This window comes from Cryptomeria japonica, unplaced genomic scaffold, assembly GCF_030272615.1.
Source record: "Cryptomeria japonica unplaced genomic scaffold, Sugi_1.0 HiC_scaffold_802, whole genome shotgun sequence".
NCBI classification, from domain to species: domain Eukaryota; kingdom Viridiplantae; phylum Streptophyta; class Pinopsida; order Cupressales; family Cupressaceae; genus Cryptomeria; species Cryptomeria japonica.
Window position 1 is genome coordinate 13,795 of NW_026729552.1, and position 27,289 is coordinate 41,083.

At 35.1% G+C, this 27,289-nt stretch overlaps 1 protein-coding gene across 1 annotated transcript; it reads right to left on the reverse strand.

The window, feature by feature from the left end:
* Window positions 1-632: 632 nt before the first annotated feature.
* On the reverse strand, window positions 633-26,651 carry LOC131069470 (protein DGS1, mitochondrial; the record flags this gene model as incomplete). Its single annotated transcript, XM_059216154.1, has 5 exons — window positions 26,531-26,651; window positions 26,304-26,393; window positions 1,128-1,200; window positions 854-882; window positions 633-756 (listed from the first exon to the last, which is right to left on the reverse strand). Coding segments are annotated over exons 1-5 (360 nt in total), but the record flags the coding sequence as incomplete, so codon positions are not given.
* Between the last annotated feature and the right edge of the window lie 638 nt (window positions 26,652-27,289).

A 27,289-nucleotide genomic window follows, 5' to 3' on the forward strand; every position in this document is an offset into this window, starting at 1 on the left:
ATGAATATTGGTTAATGAACAAATAAATAGTTTAGATCCTCTTTAAATAGATTGTAAATACCCAAAATATAAGGGATATTACAGATTGAAAAAGATTAATCTTGCAGGTATCTAACAATCCCAATCAGTTTGGACTAAAATAATATCCAAATATCAAGTAGAAATGAGCATCATTGCAAACCTTGAAGAATAAATGTTAAAGCTTGTGTTTTAAAACAAAAAGACAAACTATGGATGTATTTGACTGTCCCAATTCCTTCAGACTCAATATCTCAGCATCAAGCAGAAACAAGCATGATTGCATAACTATATGTTGACTGGCTGTAAGTTAAAAGATACGTACTCCCAGTTGACAATAATGTAAGCAACAAATGGCAATCTGTCGAAGTTCTCTCCTTTTACTTGTTAGAAATGTATTAGTCAAGACTCAAAATGTATTGTACGTCAGCAATATAATTTAAGCAGGGCTGAAAAAGGCTCAGTTCCTAAGAATAAATCACACATCTCAAACCAAAGGCATTGTTCGCAAAACAGTAGTCACAATACCATAGAAATGAACTAAGAATAAGCAGAACAAAGGATCCAAACGAATAAAGCATGAATGAATTATAAGAATTAGGACATGGTTGTACCTTCACCAACCAAATCTGCAGAAGAGCTGCAAGTATGATTGTAATAAAAAATGCTGGCAAAGCAGCAAGTATTGCAAAATTTATTTCATTTGCTCTGAGAATCTGATTCAGCTCAAGCATTGCCCTGTACACCCCCATCATACCATAAAAAAAAAATATCATATTACAGGCCCAAAGGAATAATAGCATTTTACTAGAGAAATTTTAGTACCATAACTTACGTTTCAATGTCGAGCTTTAATTTTTGCACCTGTTTAAAACAACAAGCCATCTATTAGAAAGGTGCCAAAAGAACAGCAACTTAAGAGATTATTGCACAGTATCAAAAATAGCTCAAACATTACCACCGTATGCTATTTTTGTGCTCTATGCTTTTTAGCTGCCAAAAGATGTTTCCTTTGCTAGTCTGACTAGAAAACACATATAAAAGCAACATAATTTTTTTAAAGATTCTGGCATACACAACCAACTTTGTAATTAGAAGCTGTGAGATACCTGAATGAGTAAGGCTCGAGCAAGCTCTCCTCCAAGAAGGTTTTGAAGTGGATGCATAAGATCTTTTTCATATCTGCATAGTCAGATATTTGTACAAATTTCATATTTAGTCTTTTTCATATACGATTAGCAATTTTAGTCTTCCATAGTGGCTTTTCAAGCAACATCTAGAGATGAACTCATTACTGAATATAAGAACAACCTGAATCATGTGCTCTTCAATACTAAGCAACAAATGAAATGGCTAGAATGCTAGTTCTAGACACGGTCCATGCTTTAAATGATTTGTAGATATGGTCATTACAATGGGTTGAATTGCAAACAGATCAATTAGTATCACAATAATAAAGACAAATAAAATTCATACCAATGTCTTGAAGAAAGAAAACCTCTATTAGAAAGTGATTTTATATTCAGGGAGAATCATGCCTACATGAGTAGCTCAAACAAATATCTTGGTCTTCAATACTTGTAGAATAAACCATAGAAAAAAACTATGGAAAAAGGTAAAAACCAAGTTATGCAATGCAATCCCACCTAGGGTGCATGTGGCTCTTAGGTGATGTTCCTAAATCCCTTCCCCACACCATATCAATAGGGAAAAATTTATAATCATCCCAAACTTTCACAAAAGCCTCACTTCATTAGTCGCTTGTTTCTTATTTCACCCATTTCCAACAATGACAAACCTGTGATTCTATTAGATTCTGTGAAAAGCAAGAACCGAGCCAAGATCTAATGCCAGTCGTAAATCACATGCAACTCCACTCAACAGGTGATCAAAGATCAAAATAGCCGAATGAAGAGAAATCTGAAACGAGGAGAAAAATAGAGACAAGATAAGAGAGATTACAAAAGACACTCAATACTCTCACCGAGCTATCATTGAACTAGCTGAACTAATGAAGGTGAGAGGAGAATGATGTATATATAGCAAAATAATGGCATATACATCCAAGAGGAGCGTTAACTCCTACTTCCCATAAAAGATGGAATGTATTAACTAAATCCCACGTATGATTCCTTTCCAAGGAATCAAACTCTTCTTGGATTGCAACATCTAACTCAAAAATACCTAAAGCTTCTCAAAATGGCAATGGACCAGAAGTTAAAGCAATGAAGAGATGTGGAACTTGCTAAACTATGAACTTGGTCTTCTAGTATCTGATGGATCACCAACCCAGTCACCCGCTAAGTCCAATGCTTGTCAAGCCCAAAGAGGTCTTGAGACTAAAGAGTCTAGAGGAGAATAATCAACCTTAGAATGATGACTAGGAGAGGAATGTGAATTCTCATTATCACTGTCACCATCTAAAGTGGAGAAAGAAGACTCCTCATCAAAATTATGAGGATTAAGATCCTTTGAAGAACTATCATCATCATGCAAAGTCTCTAATGTGATGGTGGATGGAGAAGCAATATGAGAAGAATTGGAAGGACTCTCCTCAAATTGAACACTCCTCCCAATGAACAACTCATGAGTAGCGGGATGGAGAAGTCTATAGCCTTTGACATCATCTGGACACCCAACAAATATGCAAAACTTGCTCTACAAATCCATAGCCTTGCGCTACTCAACTAGAATGTGAGCCCATGCAAGAGAACCAAACACTCTGAAGTGCTTAACTGCGGGTTTCTAACCAGTCCAAGCTTGAAAGGAGTTACCCACTTCACAACTTTGTGAGGAACTTTATCCTGGATGTAACACACACAGTTGATGGCATATGTCTAGTACTGAGGTGCCAAAGATTTCGAGCGAATCATACAATTAGCCATCTCCTTTAAGGACCAATTCTTGCATTATGTGAAACCATTCTGTTGAGGACTATATGGAACTATGTGTTACATGTTGATACCTTATAAAGGACAAAACTATTCAAACTGATTGTTAACATTTGCACCCCCATTATCTGTACATAGAATATTGATGAACTTCCTCGGCTGTTTCTCTACAAAACTTTGAAAACTAGAAAATTCTCGAAGACCTCAAACTTTTGTTTAAGAAAGTAAACCCATGTGTATCTAAAAAAGTCATCAATTAATGTCAAGACATATCTATCCCTGCTGAAAGGTGGTTGTGGAAATGGTCCTGCCAAGTCACTATGTACCAACTCCAATAGTTGTGTAGCTCTCCATGCTTTGCCTTATCCTATTTCTCCTCGAGATGCTTACCAAGAATGCATCCATGGGAAACTCCATTAGAAAATCAAATAAAAGGCAACCCCGAAACCATGTCTTGTTGACTAGGTCGTTCAAGTAATAGTAGTTCAAGTGGCAAAACCATTGATGACACAAACAACTCGTCTCATCTGCATGAGTAAGTAAGACTGTCAAAGGAGAGTCTAAAACAAAGTGAGAAAAATGATATAGTCTAGAGTAATGATCATCTTTTCTCATGACAACCGTAGACCCATTATACATTTCATAGATTACCACTATATTTGGTGTGAACTCAACTCACTTGCTAGAATTAGTGTGTGTGATTTGATAAACAAATTGGATATTAGTTGATAAAGATTAAAACACAAAGGACATCCTTAAATGTTCCTTTTCGCACATCAATAGACCCTCTCTCATGCACTTCAACAGGAGTGTCATAACCCATTAGCATGGTAGGCATAGAGCATCGCTCTAAAGAGGTGAAATCATCTTCCAAAGAAGCCATGTGAAGCGAAACACCTATGTCAATGATCCAAGATTTGGCAATGAAGCAACAACTAGGGCCTTGCCCTTTCCTTTCCCCTTACTTTTGTCTGTGTCCTTAGAAGACCCTTCTGATGAACTTTGTTTGATTGAATTAGGCACCTTGAAATTGTTATTTTCTAGAAGCCGTGAAATGAGATCTATTTGTTTCTTTAAATACTTGTGTCCATCATGACCAGACCTCTCACAATAAGAACACTTGACCTTCTTCCTAATTTGTTCACCTTTTGATGAAGAGGACTGATTATCTACTTTTGAAGTAGCAGATTTCTGATCTTTCTTCTCTCTCTAGTTCTTTTCTTTCTTATCTTGTTTGCTAGACCCTTTCTATTATTTTGTGCCTTGATTTACAACTAAGGCATGTAACTTAGAGGATTTAATTGTACCCATTAGAACCAATTTGTCCTACTCCCTAGTGAGTTTTGCAGCAAATTCATATATAGAAAGCATTTTGTATGTGGAACCTAGGGCACATTTTGTAGCATAGTATGTAAAAACTAAAACTAAACAATTTGGAGCAAGCTACAATCATGCCTCCAATTGCAATCTTAGAAAAGCTAGGATCTAATGTCAGTTGTAGATCACATGCAACTCCATTGACAAATGATCGAAGATCAAAATAGTAGAATGAAGAGAAATCTAAAATGAGAGAAAAATAGAGACAAGGCAAGAGGAATTACATAAGACTCTCAATACTCTCCTTGAGCTATCATTGAACTAGTTAAACTAATGAAGGTGAGAGGGGAGTGGTGTATGTATAGCAAAAAAAAGGCATATACATCCGATAGGTACATTACTCCTATTTCCCATAAAAGGTGGTAGGTTTTATCTACTTGGTAAAATGCCAAAACATGTGGCATAACTTCCTTAGGTGAATATAGAAAAGGAGTTATAAAAGGTGGCACATAAAACCAAATGAAGGTGAGAAACCCAACTACCCCATAACCTAATTAGGTGATGACCTATGTTACCCCGAGTTTCTGACACAGGGATGACATGGAACGAGGCTACGTGTTTCCAGGACGGAGATTTTTTTGGCCAATTTTGGGGACGGCTAAGGGATGACAAAGGGGGTGGCTATATAAAAATAAAGAAAATTAAAATATATAGGGAAATTTAAAATATTCATATAAAAACATGGCTAAAGCATGAACATATACATTTTAGAACCTTAACATATAAGAACTAGCAGAGTTCTTAAGCCAAATTTGTGTTAAATTGAGAGTCAAAGTCAAATTGCTTATAGAATTCATTGTCAATACGCAAAATTTATGGAGACATCCCCTAAGAGTCCCCTGTCCCCGAGATAGGGACGTCCCCTCGGAGTAACTTATCCTCGGGATGGAGACGCCTGGAAAAAAAATGGGTACGCCTCATCAGGTAACACTGGTAATGACAAAATAGTGGTTATGAGAGGTGGCACAACAAGCCAAACAAGGGTTTGTAACTCAACCACCATTGTGTGGAAGAGAGTGACACATGTAGCTAATGCATTTCACCACGTGTCCTCATAACCACTCCTAATAACCTAAGCCAGCTTAAATAATGTGTAAGAAAAATAAATACCCCCTAACATAAGGAAAATAAAAAACCTACACTAACAAATTCCACACCACCATCATAGTTGTATGTGGACATAACAATTCTCGATGGCTATCGGGAAACACATGAGATATTAAGAACAAGTAAATCTATAACTAACCATAACAGTACCAAACAATGTATCACAAGCCACATGTCAAACAACGTAAAGTTCATCCACACCACTAGCAACATTTGTCATTACATATGAAGTTCTCGGTGCCTTCCAGACATAGAAAATAACAACCATGCACCAACCACGTAGAATATTATGCATAATCTATGTGCACAAAGCATAGATATAAAAATGAAACAACATCCACACCAAAACAATTTTTCCAATCATATAATCATGTCCTTTTCATTGAAGTTGACATGACTCCTTACCAGCTTAACATACAATTCTAATGGCCATCTAGGAAAGTGGCAATAATTATGTTCACAAATTGATCTGTAATTGGAAAGGACACTCTTGTTCCAACACTCCACTCAGACCCTTAGAACACATGCTGATTGAATAGAAAGCCACAGGAATTCAACGTGCATAATAACTAAATGTTTGATACATTCACAGATATATGCTGATGAATGTGCTCCAATTGTATAAGCGCATGTTGATGTAACTATAGCTGCTAATGTTGAATTCTGTTTATTATAATACTTACATTTACAACCATGTATTCTTAAACAGAGCTTTGAGCTATTGCAAAACAACACAGAAATTTTATCATAGTGCTAGAATTCACAAATATTATGTTAGATGACTACTGACTTGACATTTTATCATAAAATAGTTACAATTCCCAAATAAGATGTTGCATGATTTGTTCACCAAGAGAAGCAAACATAAAGTGTGTAAGAAAAACTACAATAGTGAAATCCCTATATTTACCTGTGAGAAACTATATTTTGGGAAGAATTTCAGAATCAAAGACTATACTTTGTTCTTTGATCTTCATGGCTAAAGAGATGTATAACAAGTTGCTCCTTTTGCATCCATCCTGGAAGCTTACAACAATCCTTCCATTATAGAAGGCGATCCAACCTTCTCCTCTAATCTATCCATTTTTCTCTCTCTGCCATACAAATTGCCAAAATGAACTTTAAAAAAACACATTCAATATGAAAATTGGTACATTCAATATTTTGGCAGATATTTTTGGGCTACCAAATTTTTAATATCCAAAGCTGCCTTTCTCAGACATCGTCTTGGTCCTTGTATCTGATTTATGCTTTATTACCTTGAGCCACATGCCACAGACACAAAAGTTTCCTCTTTAGGTCTGCACTGAACTTTTGCATTTGAAGACTTAACAATAAAATTTTGGGTTGATTTTTGATGGGCTGTAGACTACGATTTTGCAATACAATCTAGCAAACTTTAGCCCATTCCAATAATTTATGGCAAATTTTTAGTCAAGGAAACTTTATGCATTGAAGGGATGAAACGGATGGATTATAGCCTAAAACTTGGTAAGAATGTTGCGTTTTGTGGATAATGATAGGCCTTGATAACATCTAATTTTATAATCAATTCATAACTATCACCCATGCTTCCTTTGCTGAATGCATGAGTTCATGGGCAATTACACAATCCCATTCAAGATCTATTCAACTTTAATAAATCCACCTTGCTAAGAAGAAATTATGTTCAGGAGCACCTGTTTAAGTCTTTCCACCATTTCTTTAGTTATTACCTTGTATAAGGATATAGGGCATAAATCAGCAAACGAAGGTGCTGCTTTCTTGAGCATTAATATGACAACCACTATTACCTCCTTTTTTAGGATATTCTAAAAGAGAGAGAATCCATCTGGGCATGGAGCCTTATTCTTCTCCATTTAGTAAATAACCTCCCTGACTCCTCAAATGAAAAATGCTGACATGATAAATATTCTGAGTTTTGGAGATTAGTTGAGAAATAACCTTATTACCTCATCTTGACCAGCCTCTACCTTTTGTCCTACTGATAATAGGTTCCTAAAGTTGCATACAACCTCATTTCTAAATTTTAATCCCTTTTAGAACTCCCATGTTCTGGCCACCTTTATATACTATAGAATAACTGCATTTAAATTGTCTTATGCAAACAGTTGGCTGATGGAAAAAATCTAGCATTTCAGTCACCCTCATCTAACCAAGTTTGACAAGAATTGTGATGCTAGAGCATGTATTTTGTATAGACCACTTCTAGTTGCCCAGAGTGTATTTCTTCTAAGAGAATATCTAATAGCCCATCTCCTGAATTTATGCACTGAATGATTCCAAAAAATTTGCAATGTCTTGTTCTAAAACATTTCTTATTTTTGCTTTTAAACAATAATTCTAACTCAAAAATGATACTTGTGTTTATATTTATAAATATAACTTAATTAAAAATTATGAATTTTATTATAATATTTAGTTTACCACTTTTGACATAATTCTGGAAAACAGACTTATCTTGAATTTCTGCTATAATTCTCATAGTTGCAGGGAGAGACATGTCTCCAACTCCCCGGGACACGTTTCCCATACCAAATATGTCTCCGAATCTTGGAAATTAACAACATATGTGTTTCTGTTTTGTGATACTAGTATTTTCAGTTTTACAGTTAGAAAATTAATAAATTATTGAATTATATTGAAAAAAATGGCATCTCCAAGTACCCTCATCTCCTATTTTTCAAAAATAGACGTACCGGTGCCAGTACAAATACCAATGCTGGTCTCCTAGCAACCTTGATAATTCTCCTTCCTCTTTGCAGCTATATTTCCTTGAATGTCTGTCCTTGATATCTAGACAAATTAAGGGGTTTTGTCCTTAAGTCTCTTAATTTCCTTGGAGGGTTTTAGTCCTCTTTGGCTGTTATATTTACTTGCAAAGTCACATCATATTTATTAGGAATTGATACCCTCCCCTCATTGAAATGTTTACCTTTAATATATTATGGTTGGAAGGAGTCGCAACCCTTCCATAAGTTGCTGCCCTTGGTAATTATAATTTAATAATAAAACACTTGATAATTTAAAAATAACTATTCAATGAATGAACGGAACATTACAATCCTCCCCTCCCAAATTTCCCTTGCCCTCAAGTAACCACAAACTCAGATGATCAAAGATCTCAGCTCCCTCCCACATGGCATCTTCCAAAGCTAGATTCTTCCATTTTACTAGATATTCCTGAATGACCTTATTACGAAGCCTCTTTTCCCTCATATTAATGATTGCCTCTGGTTCCAAAATCAACCATCCTCCGTCATCTAATGAAGGAATAAACCGTTGTCCAAGGGCCTTCTTAAGGCATGACAGGTGAAAAATGTTCTTACGAAGCCTCTTTTCCATCATATTAATGATTACCTCTGGTTCCAAAATCAACCATCCTTCGTCATCTAATGAAGGAATAAACCGTTGTCCAAGGGCCTTCTTAAGGCATGACAGGTGAAAAATGTTCTATATCCTGCTATTCTCTGGTAGTTTCAGCTCATATGCAACCTCACCAATTCTCCTTACTATCTTGTAGGGTCCATAAAATCATGCCTTCAACTTCTCAGCATCACTTCCCTTGATGGTAGATTGTCTATAGGGCTGTAATCTGAAAAACGCCATATCTTCCACCTCAAAAACACTCTCAATTCAGTGGTGATCAGCATACAACTTCTGCTGGTTTTGGGACTGTTGTATGTTTTCTTTGAGTGCTTTCACAATATCTCAACTTTGTTGAATCAAACCTTTAGCTCCAGAAATAATTAAATCCATGAATGAATCATAACCATGGAGCGCCTTAAAAGGAATCATACCTATAGACATGTGGTGAGTAGTATTGTAGCAATATTCACCTAGATGTAGCGATTTGATCCATGTTGTTTGCTGTCCTATAACATAATTCCTCAAGTAACCTTCTATCCATTTGTTCACAATTTTTGTTTGTCCATCAATTTGAGGATGATAACTGGTACTTGGAATCAATTTTGTACCTGTCAATCGAAAAAGTTCTTGCCGAAACAAGTTGATAAATTTCATGTCCCTGTCACTTACAATATTCCTTGGCAACCCATTAAGTTTGAAAATCTCTCTAAAGAATAGATCAGCCACTTGTGGAGCCCTATACTATTAAGATATGGCATGAAAATAAGTATATTTAGTGAGCCTATCGATAATCACACAGATACAATCTTTACCTTGCACATTTGGAAGTCCGGTAATGAAGTACATGGAGATACTTTCCCATGTTTTATTTGGAATGGGTAGGGGATGCAATAGACCAGCTGGAAAAACATGCTTGTTTTTGTTATGTTGACAACTCATACACTCCTTAACATGCTTCAACACATCACCTTTGAGCTCTTTCCACGAAAAGTGCTCCCTTGCTTGTATATCTTTAAGTACCCTGGATGACCAAAAAGTTGTGTCATGACATCTTTCACCTTCAATTTTGGCACAAGGTACACTCAATACTTATAGAGAATGAGTTCATCCACCCCTTTTGTACCTATCATTCTATAGTTTTCCTTCCAAAATGTCAATGGCAAAAGTATTTTTAGCATACTCAGCTATCATAGAGACCTTCCCATCAGCAGATATGTCAACCAAAGGGTAGAAATAGGACTTCCTAGAGAGTGCATCAGCCACCACATCATTCTTTCCCTTAACATATTCAATATCAAAATCATAGGCTTGAACTTAGTCACTCATTTTTGTTGTGTATCATTTAAATCCTTTTGATTGAGGAACTTCAAGCTGTTATGATCCATTTTCACCACAAACTAAGTATTGTCTATACTTGGCAAGTGCATGCATGATGGCCAACATCTCCTTGTCATAGATAGTGAAGCTCTTCTCTATCTCCTTGAGCTTTTTGCTCTCAAATGCTATAGGGTGCTTATTTTGCATCAAAATTGCCCCAATCCCATCTCCTAAAGCATCACATTCTAGAACAAAAGGAAGTGAGAAATCAGGAATAGCCAAAACAAGACATGAACTCATTACCTCCTTGAGTTTGTCAAAAGCTAGCTACATCGCTTCGCTCCAATAGAAAGCCCCCTTATTTGTCAAATTTGTCAAAAGGGCTGCAAGTTGTGAAAACCCCTTCACGAACCTCTTATAATAACTGCAAAATCTCACAAATCCTCTCAAATGTGTTAAATTCCTTACTCTAGGCCAATCCTGAATCGCCAAATCTTCTCCTCACCTATGCTAACTCCTTGAGTACTAATCTTATGCCCCAGCAAAAGTATCTCTGTCAACACAAACCCACATTTGGTTGCTTTGGCGTAGAATTAATGCTGCTCTAGTATGCAAGAACCTCATCTATGTGCTTCAGATGATCATCCCATGTATTATTGTAAATCAAAATATCATCAAAGAAAACGAGTGCAAATTCCCTCAGTTACAAAATAAATACCTAATTCAAGCATGACTCAAAGGTGGCAGGTGCATTGGTCGACCCAAATGGCTTGACCAAGAACTCGTAGGCCCATAGTGACACCTGAAAGCTGTTTTGTGCACATCCTTATCTCAAACCCTTATCTAATGATACCTCGATCATAAGTCAATCTTGGAGAAGTATACCGCACCATGAAGCTCATCTATCAACTCATCGAATATGGGGTAGCAATTCTTGATTGTCTTCTTGCTAAGAGTTCCATAATCAAAACACATCCTCATCATCCCATCTTTTTTCTTGACCAAAACCACAAATAACATGAATGGACTGGAACTAAGCTATATGTGCCCCATGTCCAATAACTCCTTGATTGCCTTCTCGATCTCTTCCTTGTATCTTCTTGGGTGCCAATAAGGAGTAGTGATGACAGGTTTTGCTCCTTCATCAAGCTCAATGACATGCCGAAAACCTATATCTGGGGGTAACCTAAAGGGAATCTCACTGAAAACCTTGCCATGTTTATCCAAGGGAGGTTGAATATTGACATGGCAAGATCTCTCCTTGGATGGATTAGTATTTGTAATCAAGCACTCTGCTGCCCAAGCTATTTCTTAGTTGAAACAACCATGGGACCTCTATTGGAAAGGCCATGACGAACTACCTCCTTCCCATTAGATTTGAATTTCAACTCCATGGTTTGATAAGCCTGTATATTCGCCGACTAAAACCATTTCACTCCCGATACCAACTTTATATCATCAATGCCAATCACATAGAAATCATCTTGCATCTACGTTATGCGCTATTTCCCAACATCCTTTGGCATGAAAAATATGGTCATCTAAATATTCAATATTTGACCAAACTCAGCGTTAAAAAAGTGAAAACGAGACAAAATTGTTGCATTAGAAATTGAGAAAAAGGTCTTGTTGACCTTGCTATAGCTAACTTGCATGCCTTAGTGCAGATAATGCCACAATTCTTTATTGAAATGGTGACTAGAGAGAGCCAAGGGCTCAAACTTGTAAATTCTTCATTCATCAACAACACACATTATTACATTGCAACAGCTTTATAAATCCATCTAACTTCTAACCACCCAACAACTAACTGACAATTAACAGTATTAATAAATTAACAATATTATGTTAATTTAATATTTTTTAAATCTATATTATGCACCATTTCCCAACATCCTTTGGCATGAAAGATATGGTCATCTTAAATATTCAACATTTGACCCTACTCAGCAAAGCCCATATAGCTCAAGGGTTGTCTTTACACAGGAGAAACAAAATTTGTGTTAGGTGCTTGGCTAGAAAGTAGAAGTAGAAATTGTTTTCTATAAAAGGGGTCCGGCGTGGTAAGAGATTTTGGAACTAATTCATGTAGATCTGTCATGCCCCAGCCTAAGATCATGGCTGTAATAAATATCAGACCTTCATATTAAATATCAAACCCTAGACAGCTGAATAAAAGAGAGCCGACCCCAAGATGAGAGTAAATAAATTATATCAAATAATTATATTAAACCCTAGGAGACAGGTAAAAAAAGAGTTGACCCAAAAGGTGAACAAATAGAATTTGGCCATGTTGATTTAAAAGAGGGCCGAGTAGGATGGAGGAGCCGACTAAGGGAAAATTATATATATTTAAATTATTTTTTGTCTTTAATAAGGCCGACTTTTGGTGAAGGGTCGCCTCCCTTGGAAGAGGTATATATAAAAGATAAGAAGGAAAAATGAGGGAACAGCTGGGGAATCAGATCTGATAAAATTTAAGCAGAAATAGCAGACCAACAAATGAAATAAGAAACTAAGAGATTATGAGATCTTATTTGGACAGAGAATAGTAGTCTGATCTGAAAGATAAGATAGTTCTGATCTGCAAGAAATAATCAGACATCATATCAAGGCAGATTAGAAGACATCTTCTGCAATCAATCGAAGAAGAGAAATAAGGCAATCGATAAAAGGAAGAGACTTTCAATTTCATAATTAATAAAACTAGTCAGCAGACTTATATACTGTTCAAGTATTCGATATGATGCATAATGCATAGAACTCTAATCTTGCTTACTTGTTATCTTGTCTTCCACTTGATAGTATGTATGAATGATAAGCAGTTATCATATTGTTGCTAATATATATTTATATGTTGCTATTCTTGCCATTATGATATTTAAGCATAATAGATTATATATATAAGACTCTTTAATACTTTAACCAACAAACTGTCTCATTATGGAGGGTAGAATGTAATGTCCCCTACTAGTTTAGGACTGTTTTAACCATAATTAATCCTTCACAACATTCTTAACTACCTTGATTAGGAGACAAAGCTTCATAACATGAACCAATCATATCCTTTCCCTTATATCGAATTGATAAATTAATCTGATTGATAACCTCAATTTTACTTCTATATACATATATATAATTAATTTATTCTCATATGGCATTATATTATATATTATAGTAATTATAATGATTATATTATCCTTTATAATTATATATATATATATATATATATTATTACTAAGTTCTACATAAGAACATTATCGTACCTCTTATATTAAGCGTTCATACTAAGTACACTCCTATGCATACCACCAAGAGCAAGGGTGTTACCACCTGTAACTTAATATCAGTTATGACCTGTTCTGATTCGTGGGAGTTACCAATTGAATGACCATGTCAATTAGAGATTATATTATTATGAAGTTAGTAAGGTGAGATAAATATTATCTCTAGGGTGCTATGATACTGGTTCCTTATTTAATATTCACAAGACGTGTCCAATGGATGATTGGTAAAGGCCGATTTGATGGGCCTTGTTGATGAGATGGAGCGATTTTGAAATTGTTTCCTACTTCTATTCACATCCTACGAACTGTACAACCTGGTTGATGCCAAAGGCAATTACTCCATCGAGCGGATCCCACTATGAATACATATATTAGAACTCCGATAAATCTTCCCCCCCCAGCAAATGAGTTTGAAACCTCCATCAAATATCGTGTAATGCTGATCGGGTGCATCTCTTAATTTGGAACAGTCATATCCTTTCATTATATTATCGATTACCCTTCTTACTAATCGTTGTCTTCTTAAACAGATCGCTAACCATAATATCGATCGATATTATTATGTCCTTTCTAATTATCGATTAGATAATATAGTTAAAGGATATGGGGTTGTAAACATCTGAGGGTAATCGACATTGTAAGTGCGTGGCGGCCATTGGAAGAGATTGTCGCTGTTGATCTTATCAATATTCCCTTAATTCTGCATAAACAATAACTCTTTCCCTAAATCGATAGTCTTTATGACTAATTAACGATATTCAACGCTAATCTTAATCACTCCTAGTAATGTTCGAATCACTATTAATGTCTTTCGTATCAATATCGCTGTTCATGATAATAATATCATTCCTTACTTGCTGACTGCATGAGAATTGGTCGCTGTCTGTCAATTATATTAAAAATATTATTATAGCTGGTCAAGGGTGACATTCCTTAGCAATACCGAGTTCGATCATTCTCTGCAACATGGCTATGGATGATGATTTTGTAATGTCCCCGATGTATATTATGCTTGACAATTTGAAAGTCAGTTTAGGTTAGCCGTTACTATGTGAATAAATGGTGAATGCTTATAAGTTTCAACTTCAAATTAAAATTCATTTATTCATATTTAATAATAAATATTAATTAAATAATAATAATTAATGAATTTCAAATAATTATTATAATAATTATTTCAATTAGGCTTTATATATATAGGTATTTGATATGATGCATAATGCATAGAACTATAATCTTGCTTACTTGTTATCTTGTCTTCCACTTGATAGTATGTACGAATGATAAGCAGTTATCATATTGTTGCTAATATATATTTATATGTTGCTATTCTTGCCATAATGATATATAAGCATAATAGATTATATATATAAGACTCTTTAATACTTTAACCAACAAACTATCTCATTATGGAGGGTAGAATGGAATACATAATAAGGGATGCAAGTAGCACGTAAGTTCCATTCAAGTACGCCAACCCCGGGTGGGGTCAGGAGGCCGAATGGCGTGTGTCATTCCGTACTCTTGGGCTTCATGGAAAGGAATAAGCTCGAGGTGCCTTATATGATTTCCCAAGGAACTCCATAATGAGGATAGGTTGTTAGGGAAAGTATTATTGAACCTCACATGCAAATTATGTAATTTACAATGATGATTAGGATTCTCTTTATAATATTGCTAATTATGTGTTTCCTTGTCTTTCATAATGATAACTAACCTGGTTGCAGGGTCTAAAGCAAGACTTAAAGTGGCAAGTTGCACTTCCTTAATATAGTTCATACCTCATTTGGTGTTTCTAGGGCAAAATATAGGAATATTCCAATACGGGAAATTACAAGATCCCTGTGAACCTTCTTGGAAATCTCTTATTATCAACAATTCAAGGTATTTTCTACTCTAGGAAAATGTGGGTTTACTTCTTAGAAAAGATGTCTAACTACTATGGTGCCTTCCAAAAATTCAAAGCATTGATGGAAACATTCACAACGTGTCAAATTAAGACTATGATCTGATAATGGCACAAATTCACATCCATTTGATTCAAATAATTTTGTGAAAAATAAGGGCTACAACACTAGTTAATTGCACCATACACTCCACAACTTAATAGGGTGATTGAAAGGCAAACAAGACTATTATGGGGATGGCACGATGCATGATGCACAATAGGAGCATGCGCTACCAATATTAGGGAGAAGTTGTGAACACATCAACTTATATCATAAATCACAATCTTTGCAAAACCCTCTAGAAAATCACACCAAAGAAAGCTTGGCTCAATAACAGACCTAGGTAACATCTTTTTATGCTTTTGGTTTTTCACCTACAATTTAATTTTTGAGATAAAAAGACGTAAGCTAGACTCAAAAAGTATTTAAATATTTCCTTGCTAGTTATAATGAATAATCTAAGGCATACAAGCTAATTGACATTTCTAGTAACAAAGCCATTGTTAGGCTATTGATGTAAAAGAGACAAAGCCATATTTTTCCTCTGTTCAACAAGAGGTTAACAAAAATCTTGAATTTAATATTATGGTACCTTTGAAAGATAATCTCCAAATCTAGTGGGGCAGCATGTGCATCAACATTTGGCTGGTTCTTCTCCCTTGTCTATGAGAGGCACAAGCTTGAAAGTGTTCACTTTGGTTCAAGCTCCTATAGAAATCGTGCCTTCACACCATATGCCTAAAGCACATCAAGGACCTAAGTGCTATTATTTCACTTTAGATGGTGTACATGGGATGAACTTCTTGATCAAATCAATAACCACAAAGAAAAAAAAAACAATTGTTAAATTAAATATTGAACATATTCATTATGCTCTAAATTAAATTTCTATCGAGTTTTTGATGAGGAATCGCACTTGAAAGTAGATAGAATTGCCTCCAAGTAAAAAGACCATCAGATGCAAATGAGTCGGTAAGGTAAAATGTAAAGATGATAGTTCCCTAGACAAGTACAAGGCTCATCTAATTGCTAAGGGATATTCACAAAAGGAGGGGATAGATTACAAAGAGACTTTTGCTCCCACAACTAAGTAACATTTCAATTGCTTGTTTCTATAGCTACTTAGTTTGGTTGAAATATGAATTGGATGGATGTTAAAAAGCCTTCCTAAATGGATACTTGCATCAGGAGGTTTATATCATGCAACATGAGGGTTTTTAGGTTCCTAGTCATAAACATTTGGTTTGCAATTTGATTAAGTCCTTATAAAAGCTTAAGCAAGCTCCTCAAGCCTTGTTTATCAAAATTGATAAACATATAAAATATTTTGGATTCAAGAATCTTATTAATCCAGATCTTTATGTCAAAAGCAATAGTAATGATATGGTGACCGTTATCAAATACATTAATGATCTTGCCATTGTAGTAAGTATAGCCACTACAATTCATTAAGTAAAATCATAATTGTGTCCAACTTTTGACATGACTAATTTATGCCTTCTAAATTATTGCCTACAAGTTGAGTTTGGCAATTTGGTCATTGTGTCTACTTAATTCAAGTCAAATATGCCACAAATTTTTTAAAACATTTAGGGATGACATTCATTTTCTACACCTATGTATGTCAAGTTGAAACTTTTGGTATATGATGATTCATCTGTAATCAATGAATCACCATGCAAAGTTGATGGACAGCTTGATATATCATACATCCACCATACCAAATCCTTGCTTTGTATTATCCCTCTTTAAGTTTTTATGAAAACCAAAGCTCTTTCATTGGCTAGTTGCAAAGTGAATTTTGCAATATGTCAAAGGTACTCTTGACTGTGGAATGCTTTATCAGAGGACAATTTTTTGAGTTGACTGGATGTATAGAATCAAATTGACCGAGATCAGTTGATACTCGATAATTTACTATTGGGATGCATCTTCTCCTTAGGTTCAAGAGTGGTTTCATGCCAAAGTAAGATTCAACAAACTATAGTTCTATCTTCCACTAGAGCTGAGTACAAAGCAGCTGTGATTACTGAAATGATGATTAAATGTTGTAATTAATTAAGGAGAGGAATACTCCTTATATAGAAAATTACAAGATGATCTTTGAAAAAATAATGCAAAACCCTCCCTGATTTTTATGGAAAAAAACATGCAGAACCCTCCTTGATTTTCATGGAAAAAATCATGCAAAAACCCTTCCATGAAACACCTTCAAAAATCTTCAATAAAACCTTTTTGAAAATTTCTCACGAAAAAATTTAGGAAAAAACCATGATTTTATTTAAAAGCAACAACGCCACCACGATTTTTCATAAAAAAACAGTAAACAAACTTGTGGAAATAAATTCCAAAAAAAAAAATGTCTAAAAAACTTAACCTACTCTGATACAATGAAATGATAATTAAATGTACTAATTAATCAAGAAGAGGAGTGCTCCTTATATAGAAAATTACAAGATGATCTTTCCATAATCCTTTGAACCTTCCAACATAATGTTGGGTAACAAACGCTTTGCGACATGAGTTTGCTGCTGAGATCCTCCCTAGTTTTGCAGAAAATCTGGATATGACCAAGTTTACCATAATCCTTCTACCACAATCCTTCTAACATGATGTTAGGTAACAAATCCATCCCTCCCTTTATCCAGAGACACTGAGATCAGCTTCTCAAACTCACACAAAAAATTCATCATTATTTTTTTTGAAAAAAACAAAAAAACTAGAAAACAACAACACCCTTTCATTATTTTTTGCGGAAAAAATAAAAAAAACCTTCTAGCAGAGAAAGAACCCATGATTTTTGTGTGAAAAAATTGTGAAATAAACGAATAGAGAAACCACGATTTTTTAAGAGAAAATCGTACAAAACCCTACATGATTTTTTGTGGAGAAAAAACAAAAAAACCCATCCACAATTTTGGAGGAGAAAATCATACGAAACCCCCCAATCTATTCAAAAACTTTACTCATGGCCATCACAAATAGTAAACAGAAATAAAACTCCTTATTTTTGTGGAAAAAATCAAGTAAAACTCTTCCATGATTTTTTTCTTTAAAACCCCCCAAAAAGAACCTAAGCTCTAATACCATGAAATGACAATTAAATGTTGTAATTAATTAAGGAGAGGAATACTCCTTATATAGAAAATTACAAGACGATATTTCCATAATAGAAACAACAAGAATGAAAACTGAAAAGATAACTGAAAACAAAAGACAAACGAAAGTTTCTAAATACTAACTAAATGACTAAGATGACCATTATATCAATATTACAATATTATTTTAATAATTACTACTTGTGAAGGGGTTTGGTTACAAAGGATTTTGACAAATTTTCAACTTCTTCAACTTTTCTATGATGATCAAGGAGTTTTGAAATTGGCAAAGAATCCAATGTATCGTGCTCAAACCAAATACATTGAGATTCATAATCATGATTTTTGACAATTGTTGGATTGTGAAGACATTTCTCTTCGTGTCTGCACTTCTCAAGTGGCAGCCTGCTGATTGAATGACTAAATCAATTGGCACTATTTGTTTAATCAAAATTAGAGACAAGCTTGGTGTTATTTATGGTTTAGTCAGTAAGGGGGGCATTAGAATATTAGTTTAATGTTATAATAAAATTTGTATGGTTGTCTATAATAAGTACTTGTAGTTGGTTAGTTGTACCTACCTTCTATTTTTAGCAAGGTTGTAAATATCGGCAAAAAATCGCAAAAAATCGCGATAAATCCCGACTCATTCAACCTGCCGATTTTATTGTCCAAAAAATCAGAAACGATTTTTTCAGTAAAAATCGTGAATCGTTTAATTGAAAATCGTGATTTTATCGAGTAAAAATCGCGCGCATAAAAACAACAGAGCTCGCAACCCTAAAAAGTAAAAAAGTTGAAGTTCAAAACAAAAAAAGAGGCGAATTCGTATTGCACACGAATTCGCCGGTTTCGACTGCAGCTTCCCCACCGACGCGGCATTCAAACTGTGTTGCAGGTTTTTATTTATTTTATTTGCTCATTCGTGATTCAAAATTTCCACGGCATATAGTTATACTGTGTTAAATTTTTATTTTATCTGATCATTCCTGATTCGTGATTCGAAATTTCCACGGCATATACTGTGTTAAATTAACATCTTTGTAATAAATAATAAATTTAATTCAAATAAAAAACTAACCCAAAACTGTGTTAAGTTGTATACTGGTAACTGTATAATGCTATTCGATATATCTCGACTCATTCAACTGTATAACCCAAATCAAATTAATAATAGCATGTATAGTGTATCACTGTATAATATATATTATATATTATTAATTTGCAGATCAATATTTATTAATAGTGTAAGTGTGTAACTGTAACTGTATATTATTAATTTACAGTAATTTTTCTGCAACACAGTATGAAATTTGAATAAAAAAAATGTCACAAAATTAATTTACAATTACACTGTAAAATTCATATTAAGTTATTAACTATTAATTTGCAGTAGTTTTTAATTAAAATTCATATTGTGTACTGTGTTGTATATTCAATATTTATTATTATTATTTTACTGTAGTTTTCCTAAGACTGTAGTTTACTATAGTTTCCTAAGACTGTAATTTACTATTATTATCTTACAGTTACTTACTCTATTATTAATTTACAGTTGACTACACAGACACTTATTAAAATTTAATTTATTACTATTATTACACAATACACTGTATTGTGTAATAATAGTAATAAATTTTAATTACTAATTTTGGTGTCACTGTGTAATAATAATTAACTGTATCCACGATCTACAGTTACACACTGCAATAGTGGTTTAAAAATAACAGAATTGAGATGTATCTAATTGATAATGGAGGCACCTACAATTAGCTTGATGAGACATTTATCTGGATTATGTAGTTTGGTACTTTGGCTGTGAGTCGTGACCATGCTAAATTGTCCAATTTTAGTTTGTGTTCATCTTCAACTTATATTTATTGATCCATGTTTGGTCTCTTTTGATAGGTTTCTTGTGGTAGAAAGAGGGATCCTATGTGGAAACATGGCACACCAAGTGCAGTGGTAGGAGAGGTTATTTGTAACCATTGCACGAAAACTATGACCGGTGGCATATACCGACTCAAAATTCACCTTGCACATATCAGTGGACAAAATATTACAGTATGTGACAATTGTCCTGAAGGGGTTCAAAGGGAGGCAAAAGCAAGACTTTCAGAATTTGAGCAAAAGAAGGTAGAAAAAAAGAGCACAGTAGAGGCAATGGCCGCCCCAACGAGGAATATCAGTTCTACAGAGTCAAAAAATATTGGGGTGGGCAACAATACATCTGGTTTTTTCATTCCTCGTAACACTCCTGGTGCACAACCTGGATTGTTAGGTACTTCATGGAATAAGGAAGTGCATCAGCAGACAAGAGCGGCAGTGGCTAGATTTTGGATTTACAACAATATTCCGTTTAGTATTATTGAGAGTCCATATTGGGAGCAAATGGTCAGTGGATTGACCATTTCTGGTAAGGGGTTCAAGTCCCCAAGTCGTTATGAGTTGAGTGGGCCATTATTGCAAGATGAGGTCCAAAACACACATCAGCTAGTGGAACAACAAAGGAGGAATTGGGAAAAGAATGGCTGCACCATTTTATCTGATGGGTGGACGAATAGTAGGAATAGGACACTCATAAACTTTCTAGTTGCTTCAGGGGGACAGGTGGTATTTTTAAAATCAATTGATGCCTCAGATCAAGTGAAGAATGCAGAAACCTTGTGCAACATGTTGGATGAGGTGGTGATCGAAATGGGAGTGCAGAATGTTGTTCAGGTTGTGACCGATAATGCAGCTGCATATGTGGCAGCGGGTAAACTTCTACAAGCTAGGCATCCGTCATTATTTTGGAGCCCTTGTGCTGCTCATTGCCTTGATTTACTCCTCGAGGACATAGGGAAACTTAGTTGGGTGAAGAAAGTGGTTGAAGATCGAAGGGAAATCACAAAGTACATCTACAACCACACATGGGTCTTGGAGCTTATGAGACAACACACTGATGGTAAGGATCTTGTGCGTTCAAGAGTCACACGTTTTGCCACGAATTTTCTCAACTTATAGAGCATATTACGTGCATTGCCCAACCTGAAGAGGATGTTTGTGAGTGAAAGATGGTTGCAAAGCCCTTATTGTAGGAAGCCTGAAGCAAAGAAGGTCGTGAAGGCCGTTTTTGATGATAGATTTGCCAAACTCATGGAGGAGATCATCAATGTAAGTGTTCAAAGTTCAAATTTCAATTGATGATATATTTTTAAATTTTCTAATGTTACACATTGCTGATTTTTGTTAAATTTGTCATGTCTAGTTGTCAGAACCATGGGTGAGGGTTCTACGGATGGTGGATGGGGATAAAAGCCCCATAGGGTATCTATATGAGGCCATGGATAAGGCCAAAGAGGCAGTTCGGCACTTGTATGGGTCAAAGAGGACTAAATATGAACCCATATGGCGCATAATTGATCGAAGGTGGAACCGACAACTCCACCAACATATCCATGCTGCTGCCTACTATTTGAACCCCAAGTTCTTTTACTCCCACAGTTTCAAAATAGATGAGGAGGTTCAACTTGGCCTTGACACGTGTATTCAGAGGTTGGTTCCTGATGAAAATATTCAAGACATCATTGTTGATGAGTTGCAGAGGTACAAGAAGGAAGATGGGCCATTGTTTTCTTCACCTATTGGTATTCGTAAGAGAGACACCCTGCTGCCAGGTACAAACAAATGTGCTCTTAAATCTATTTTACCATTTATTTCAATCTTTAAGTTTATAAAAATCTTTACCGAGTTATAAATGCCAATTTGTATGCTTGCAGATCTGTGGTGGGAAGATTATGGTGCTACAACGCCTAATCTCCAAAAGCTTGCAATCCGCATATTATCTCAGCCTTGTAGTGCTTCTGGTTGTGAGCGCAACTGGAGTGTCTTTGAGGCCATTCACACAAAAAAGCGCAATAGGTTGACTCAAAAGAGCTTGAATGACCTTGTATATGTGCGGTACAACCTTCGACTGCATGAAAGGAGGGTACAAGGGAACAATTCATATGACGCACTTGACATTAATGAGATTGATCCATACACAACGGATTGGATTGCTGAACCTGATGGTGCTACTGGTGATATTGATGTGGATGCATTTATCACTGACTGTAATGTCCTCACTTTGAAATAAAATTTAATAATAAATGATAATAATAAAATTAAAATATTTAAAATTTAATTAAAATATAAAATAATATAATTAAATATGATTAATTAAAAATTAATTAAGTTAATGAAAAGTCAAAAGACATGAAAGGAAAAGTTGTGACTCCCTCAACAATGAGATATAAAAGGGAGAAGAGAACCTCATATGAGGGGGGATAATTTGGAAATGAGAAGTGCAGATCTAATTTAAATAATAAGTGCAGATCTGATTATGAGAGGTTGTGTCCCTTTCAAAGGGCACAAATAATGAAGAGTTGCACTCTATCAAAGGGAATGGTGAAAGGGTGTGTCTCTTGCCAAAGAGCATACATGATGAAGAGGTGTGACCTCTCCCTCACATTGAGAGATATAAAGGAAAGGAATCAAAAGCATCTAGTAAGAGCACCATGGATCAGATCAGATCAGAACTGTTATTAAGTTACAGGCAGTAACATCCTTGTTCTTGGTGGTATGCATGGGGATGTGTTTAATAAGTATCCTTAATATATGAAGCCCAATAATGTTCTTATGCAGAATTAATAGTAATACTAATATGGACTGCAATATGTATGATAGTCATACTTAATTTCATATACGTATTCATAATACATAAGAAATACATATACTTATAGTCTAAATCATGTTATTACTTTCCGTATTTAAGAAGATGGGATTGAGATGTTCCAAAGAGGGGCAGTCTAAATCCAAGCAATAGGTTAAGTCCCAAGATAGCGTGGGGATCAGCGACCAATAAGCCTTGAGGGTATAGACACAAGATAGGTAAGGGCTTGGATCTGTAAACTTTGAGGGAACCTATTGTAGTTGGTCTCTAAGCACTTTGGTAACATATGTAAACCCTTCTCTCTTAAAACTGAAGTAGTAGCAGGGTTTGATATCTATATTAAGAACTATGAATAATGAAATTAATCAGCTAATGAGGAAAATAGACAAGCACTTGCTAATAACTTATTGAAGAAAATTTATCAATTTTAGTATATTTAAATAGATCAGGTACGGGACATAACACTGACGCTCAATTAGATGAGATGGAGAGGGAGGCAGCTAAATGGGCGGCAGAGGTGGCAGAACGTGAGGAGGCGGGAGATGAGTTTGTTGATCCAGAAGTGTCATGTCCCCTAATCAATGAAAAACGAAAGTATAAAAAGATATTAATTAATTTATATAAATTCTTTCCATTCATTTATATAAAAACATTAATATTTACAAGAATGGTTTATATTTGCTAACACCGTAAAGAATGGTTTATATTTGCCTAACACCATAATTAGTTCTAACTATTACGCGATTTTTCAACTAATCGCTGATAATAAATGGATGAGCACGAACCGAGAGGAGGGGAGGGGTGGAATCAAAGAATTCGAGGAAAGTCTAGTGGAAGCCTACGTGTGTGAAATACACAACCCAGCATCTCTTAACCTTTCGTCAGTCTCTTAGACTGGCCTATTGGTCATACACTACGGAAGAAGAAATCATTGGTCATCACAGAATGAAGTCCCGATGAGAATGGAGTATATTGGAGAACGTTTAATTACAGTGTCAAAACGCTACATTGCGGAATGCTTAGAAATTGCAAACGTGGAAAGGAGTGTGACACGAAGCAACGGGTGCACATGAACTCTTCACGTCATCGCTCTCTCTGCAATCCCGAGCACAAAGCCAAATCGGAGAATAGCGGGAAGTCCAGTACATATTTATTCCAGTGTCCATCCAGGAACCCGATATTGGGTATGCATTCGTCCTCCATGCAATTCGCGGGGCAGCGTAACCAAGAGTATAGGGAAGGGGGACGTGTAAGATTATTCCCGTGAAGTTGCCGAAAGGAAATACAGGATGTGGAACTGCAAAATCGAAAGTGTGGAGATCGACTGGCAAAGGAACTACACAACGGAAGTATTGTGATCGTAGCACACAGGCAGTTGCTGGCAGCGAACGTCTACGAAGATCGTCTTCTCGTGTGTACAACGAATTATCTTTGAAGACCAACAGGTGCACAGCATCGACCATTATGGAGCAGATAACAGGTGCAATTTGTATTTGTATATATACTGAATAAGTGCACTACATATATTTGAATAACGAATGCCTGAGTTCTATCAATTACGGAAATAACAACAAATAGGAAGGGAATTGCATTTGTATGAATGAGAAATATCACTGCCTGTATGACATTCCTTGTTTCGTCATATCCCACTAGCTAAATCGGGAAAGATTTTGCAAATGAACTGAACAAATGTTTAATAAATAATTAAGGGATTTTACAAGAAGAGGCAGATTCATCAATGGTTGAGGATATTGCAGCAGCAGCATCTGCTGCAACACCATCTACTTCAGCACCCACTCAGCGGCAACAGAGTTTTTTGAGCTTTAGTCGCAAACGCAATCTATGATTTCCAGTTTTCAATGATATGAAACCATGAACTTAATATGTATTCAGAATTTCAGACTTCACTGATTTGTTTTGTGGTCTACGCTCTACAATATGGATTTGACTTCAATCGTATTTAGTATTTACTATTTAGAACTTGAACTTGTTTTTTTGGTATATCATTTTGCTATATGCCATATGGTATGTATTTGACTCAAAGTCTCAAACTATGATTTATATATGATGGAAACCAGTAAGATGCTATTGTGTTCTATAAATTTAGTGTATACATGTGTTTTTTTAGAATATTTAAAAAAATTATATATTTTCAAATGTTCGATAATTTTGCCGATTTATTCCTGATTTTTTCCCAATTCCCGATTTTTTAAAAAATTTCGGCCAAAAGATTTATTGCCGATTAAGATATTTACATCTTTGATTTTTAGTATATAACTACTTCGTATTTTTAGCATTTAATCAATAATATAATGTGATGCTCTCAACCTAAGAAAGCATCCCATTTTCTCTCAATCTCATCCTTCAGTTTTATTTTTTCCTGTGCTTACAACAATGTATGAAGAGCCTATAGGAATATAACCTAATTATATTGTATGAAACATTGTAACTCATTATTTCCACTGCTTACTCCAAAATCTTTGGGCTCAAAGTAAACATTAAAGCAAAATCTTGAAAAGAACGTAGACGATTCCTTGGGGTCCTTAATGAAATTGCACCTAACCTCTATCTCCAAGTGCCACTGTGGGAACACACCAAACAAACTGTGCTTAGGTCAATGCATTTCCATAAGTTCAACCGCAACCTCCACATTTCCCCATGGAACATGAGATTATGGTGGCTCATCACTCCCAATAGCTCATGTCATACTATTTGAGAAATTTTCAGTGCTTGTTGTAAAGTTGTATTACCACCCAAATGATTAAGCATTTATTTTGTCTCATATTTTGCAAAAGTTAGATGAGAATAAATCAACCCTTTGATTTAAATTTTAAATTAATGAGGTATTGGCCTGTCAAGTCAAATATGTCTCTACTACCAATCTACCTGATTTTTACAGTCTGGAACCAGTCTTATTTGAAATATAATTTTGTTTATTTTACCTGTTATTTTAAATAAATCTTATCATTTCTATCAAAAAAAAATTATTGCCATTCTGAGTAAGTGCATCCTCATAGGTCTGGGTGACTGAATTTTACAATTTTCAATTTCAAAAATGCCAAAATAAAAAAAGAATTACCTAAGCAATGGCAACTAGAACTATCTTATTTAGCAGAAGATTCCAATATAAAAAAGTTAGTAGCTGGAAAAGAAAACAAAAGGGGTGCGACATGGATAAAGGCATGGCTGCAAAGTACCTTGCCATCATGATTTCCATCATTTCTTGGTCTGATGCTCCTTCTGGTAGTTTTTCTCCAGTTGCTTGTTCAGTAAATGCCACTAACATTCTGCAATCAAGGATTTGATTAAAGGAAAAATAACAAATAGTCACAGTTATTCATTGGTATTTTCATAATTTTAGTGCACTGCGTGAACATATTTATGTCAGCAAAGAATATACCAAATAGAAAGAATGAGCACTGACCTGTGGAAGGAATTTGCAGTCAATTGTACTTCTTCAAGCTCCATAACCCCCCTGTGTCGCTTTCTGAATGTCTCAAATAATTCATCCCTGATGGACAGAAGCTGACAATTGAGAAGTTCAGTGTAAACATAGCCATGGTGTTAAGTGACTCTCAATTCCTTAACATGTTAGCAGACTACCTAATTCAGTTCTGGGTGTGAATATCTGAAAGCAAGCAAAGTCTGAAAACCAACCAGAAGTGGTGACAAAGCTTCATAGTATAAAAAATGGTTAAAGATGCTACATACATGATAAAAATTTAGATTACAGACACAACAAAAATATTTGAAGTGTCTACACAAGGAAATCTATCAAACCAATTCGTGCGTTTTGGAACAGGAAATAAACTATATACAAATCTATTAAGTTAAAATTTAAACAAACTGCTTGCAAAAAAATTTCTAGAAAGAGATATCTTCTACAGATATTTTCATATTCATTATCATTTCTTAATGTAATATTCCTTTTGTAACAAACAGGACAGATCTTCCTTTCCGACTAGTTCTCAAGAATGCTATCAATGATTTATCCCATGTATTTTAATATCACAGAAGAAACAGACTATTCAGTAATAGATGTAAAAACTGCACCACTTAATATGGTTGAAAAAACAAGCATTTTGAACTTGCACTAAATGCCAAGAGGCATTGATTGACAACTTATTTCAAGCTACTAAATATACACCATTTATATCTAAGTTGTCAAATCGGAATTGGATAC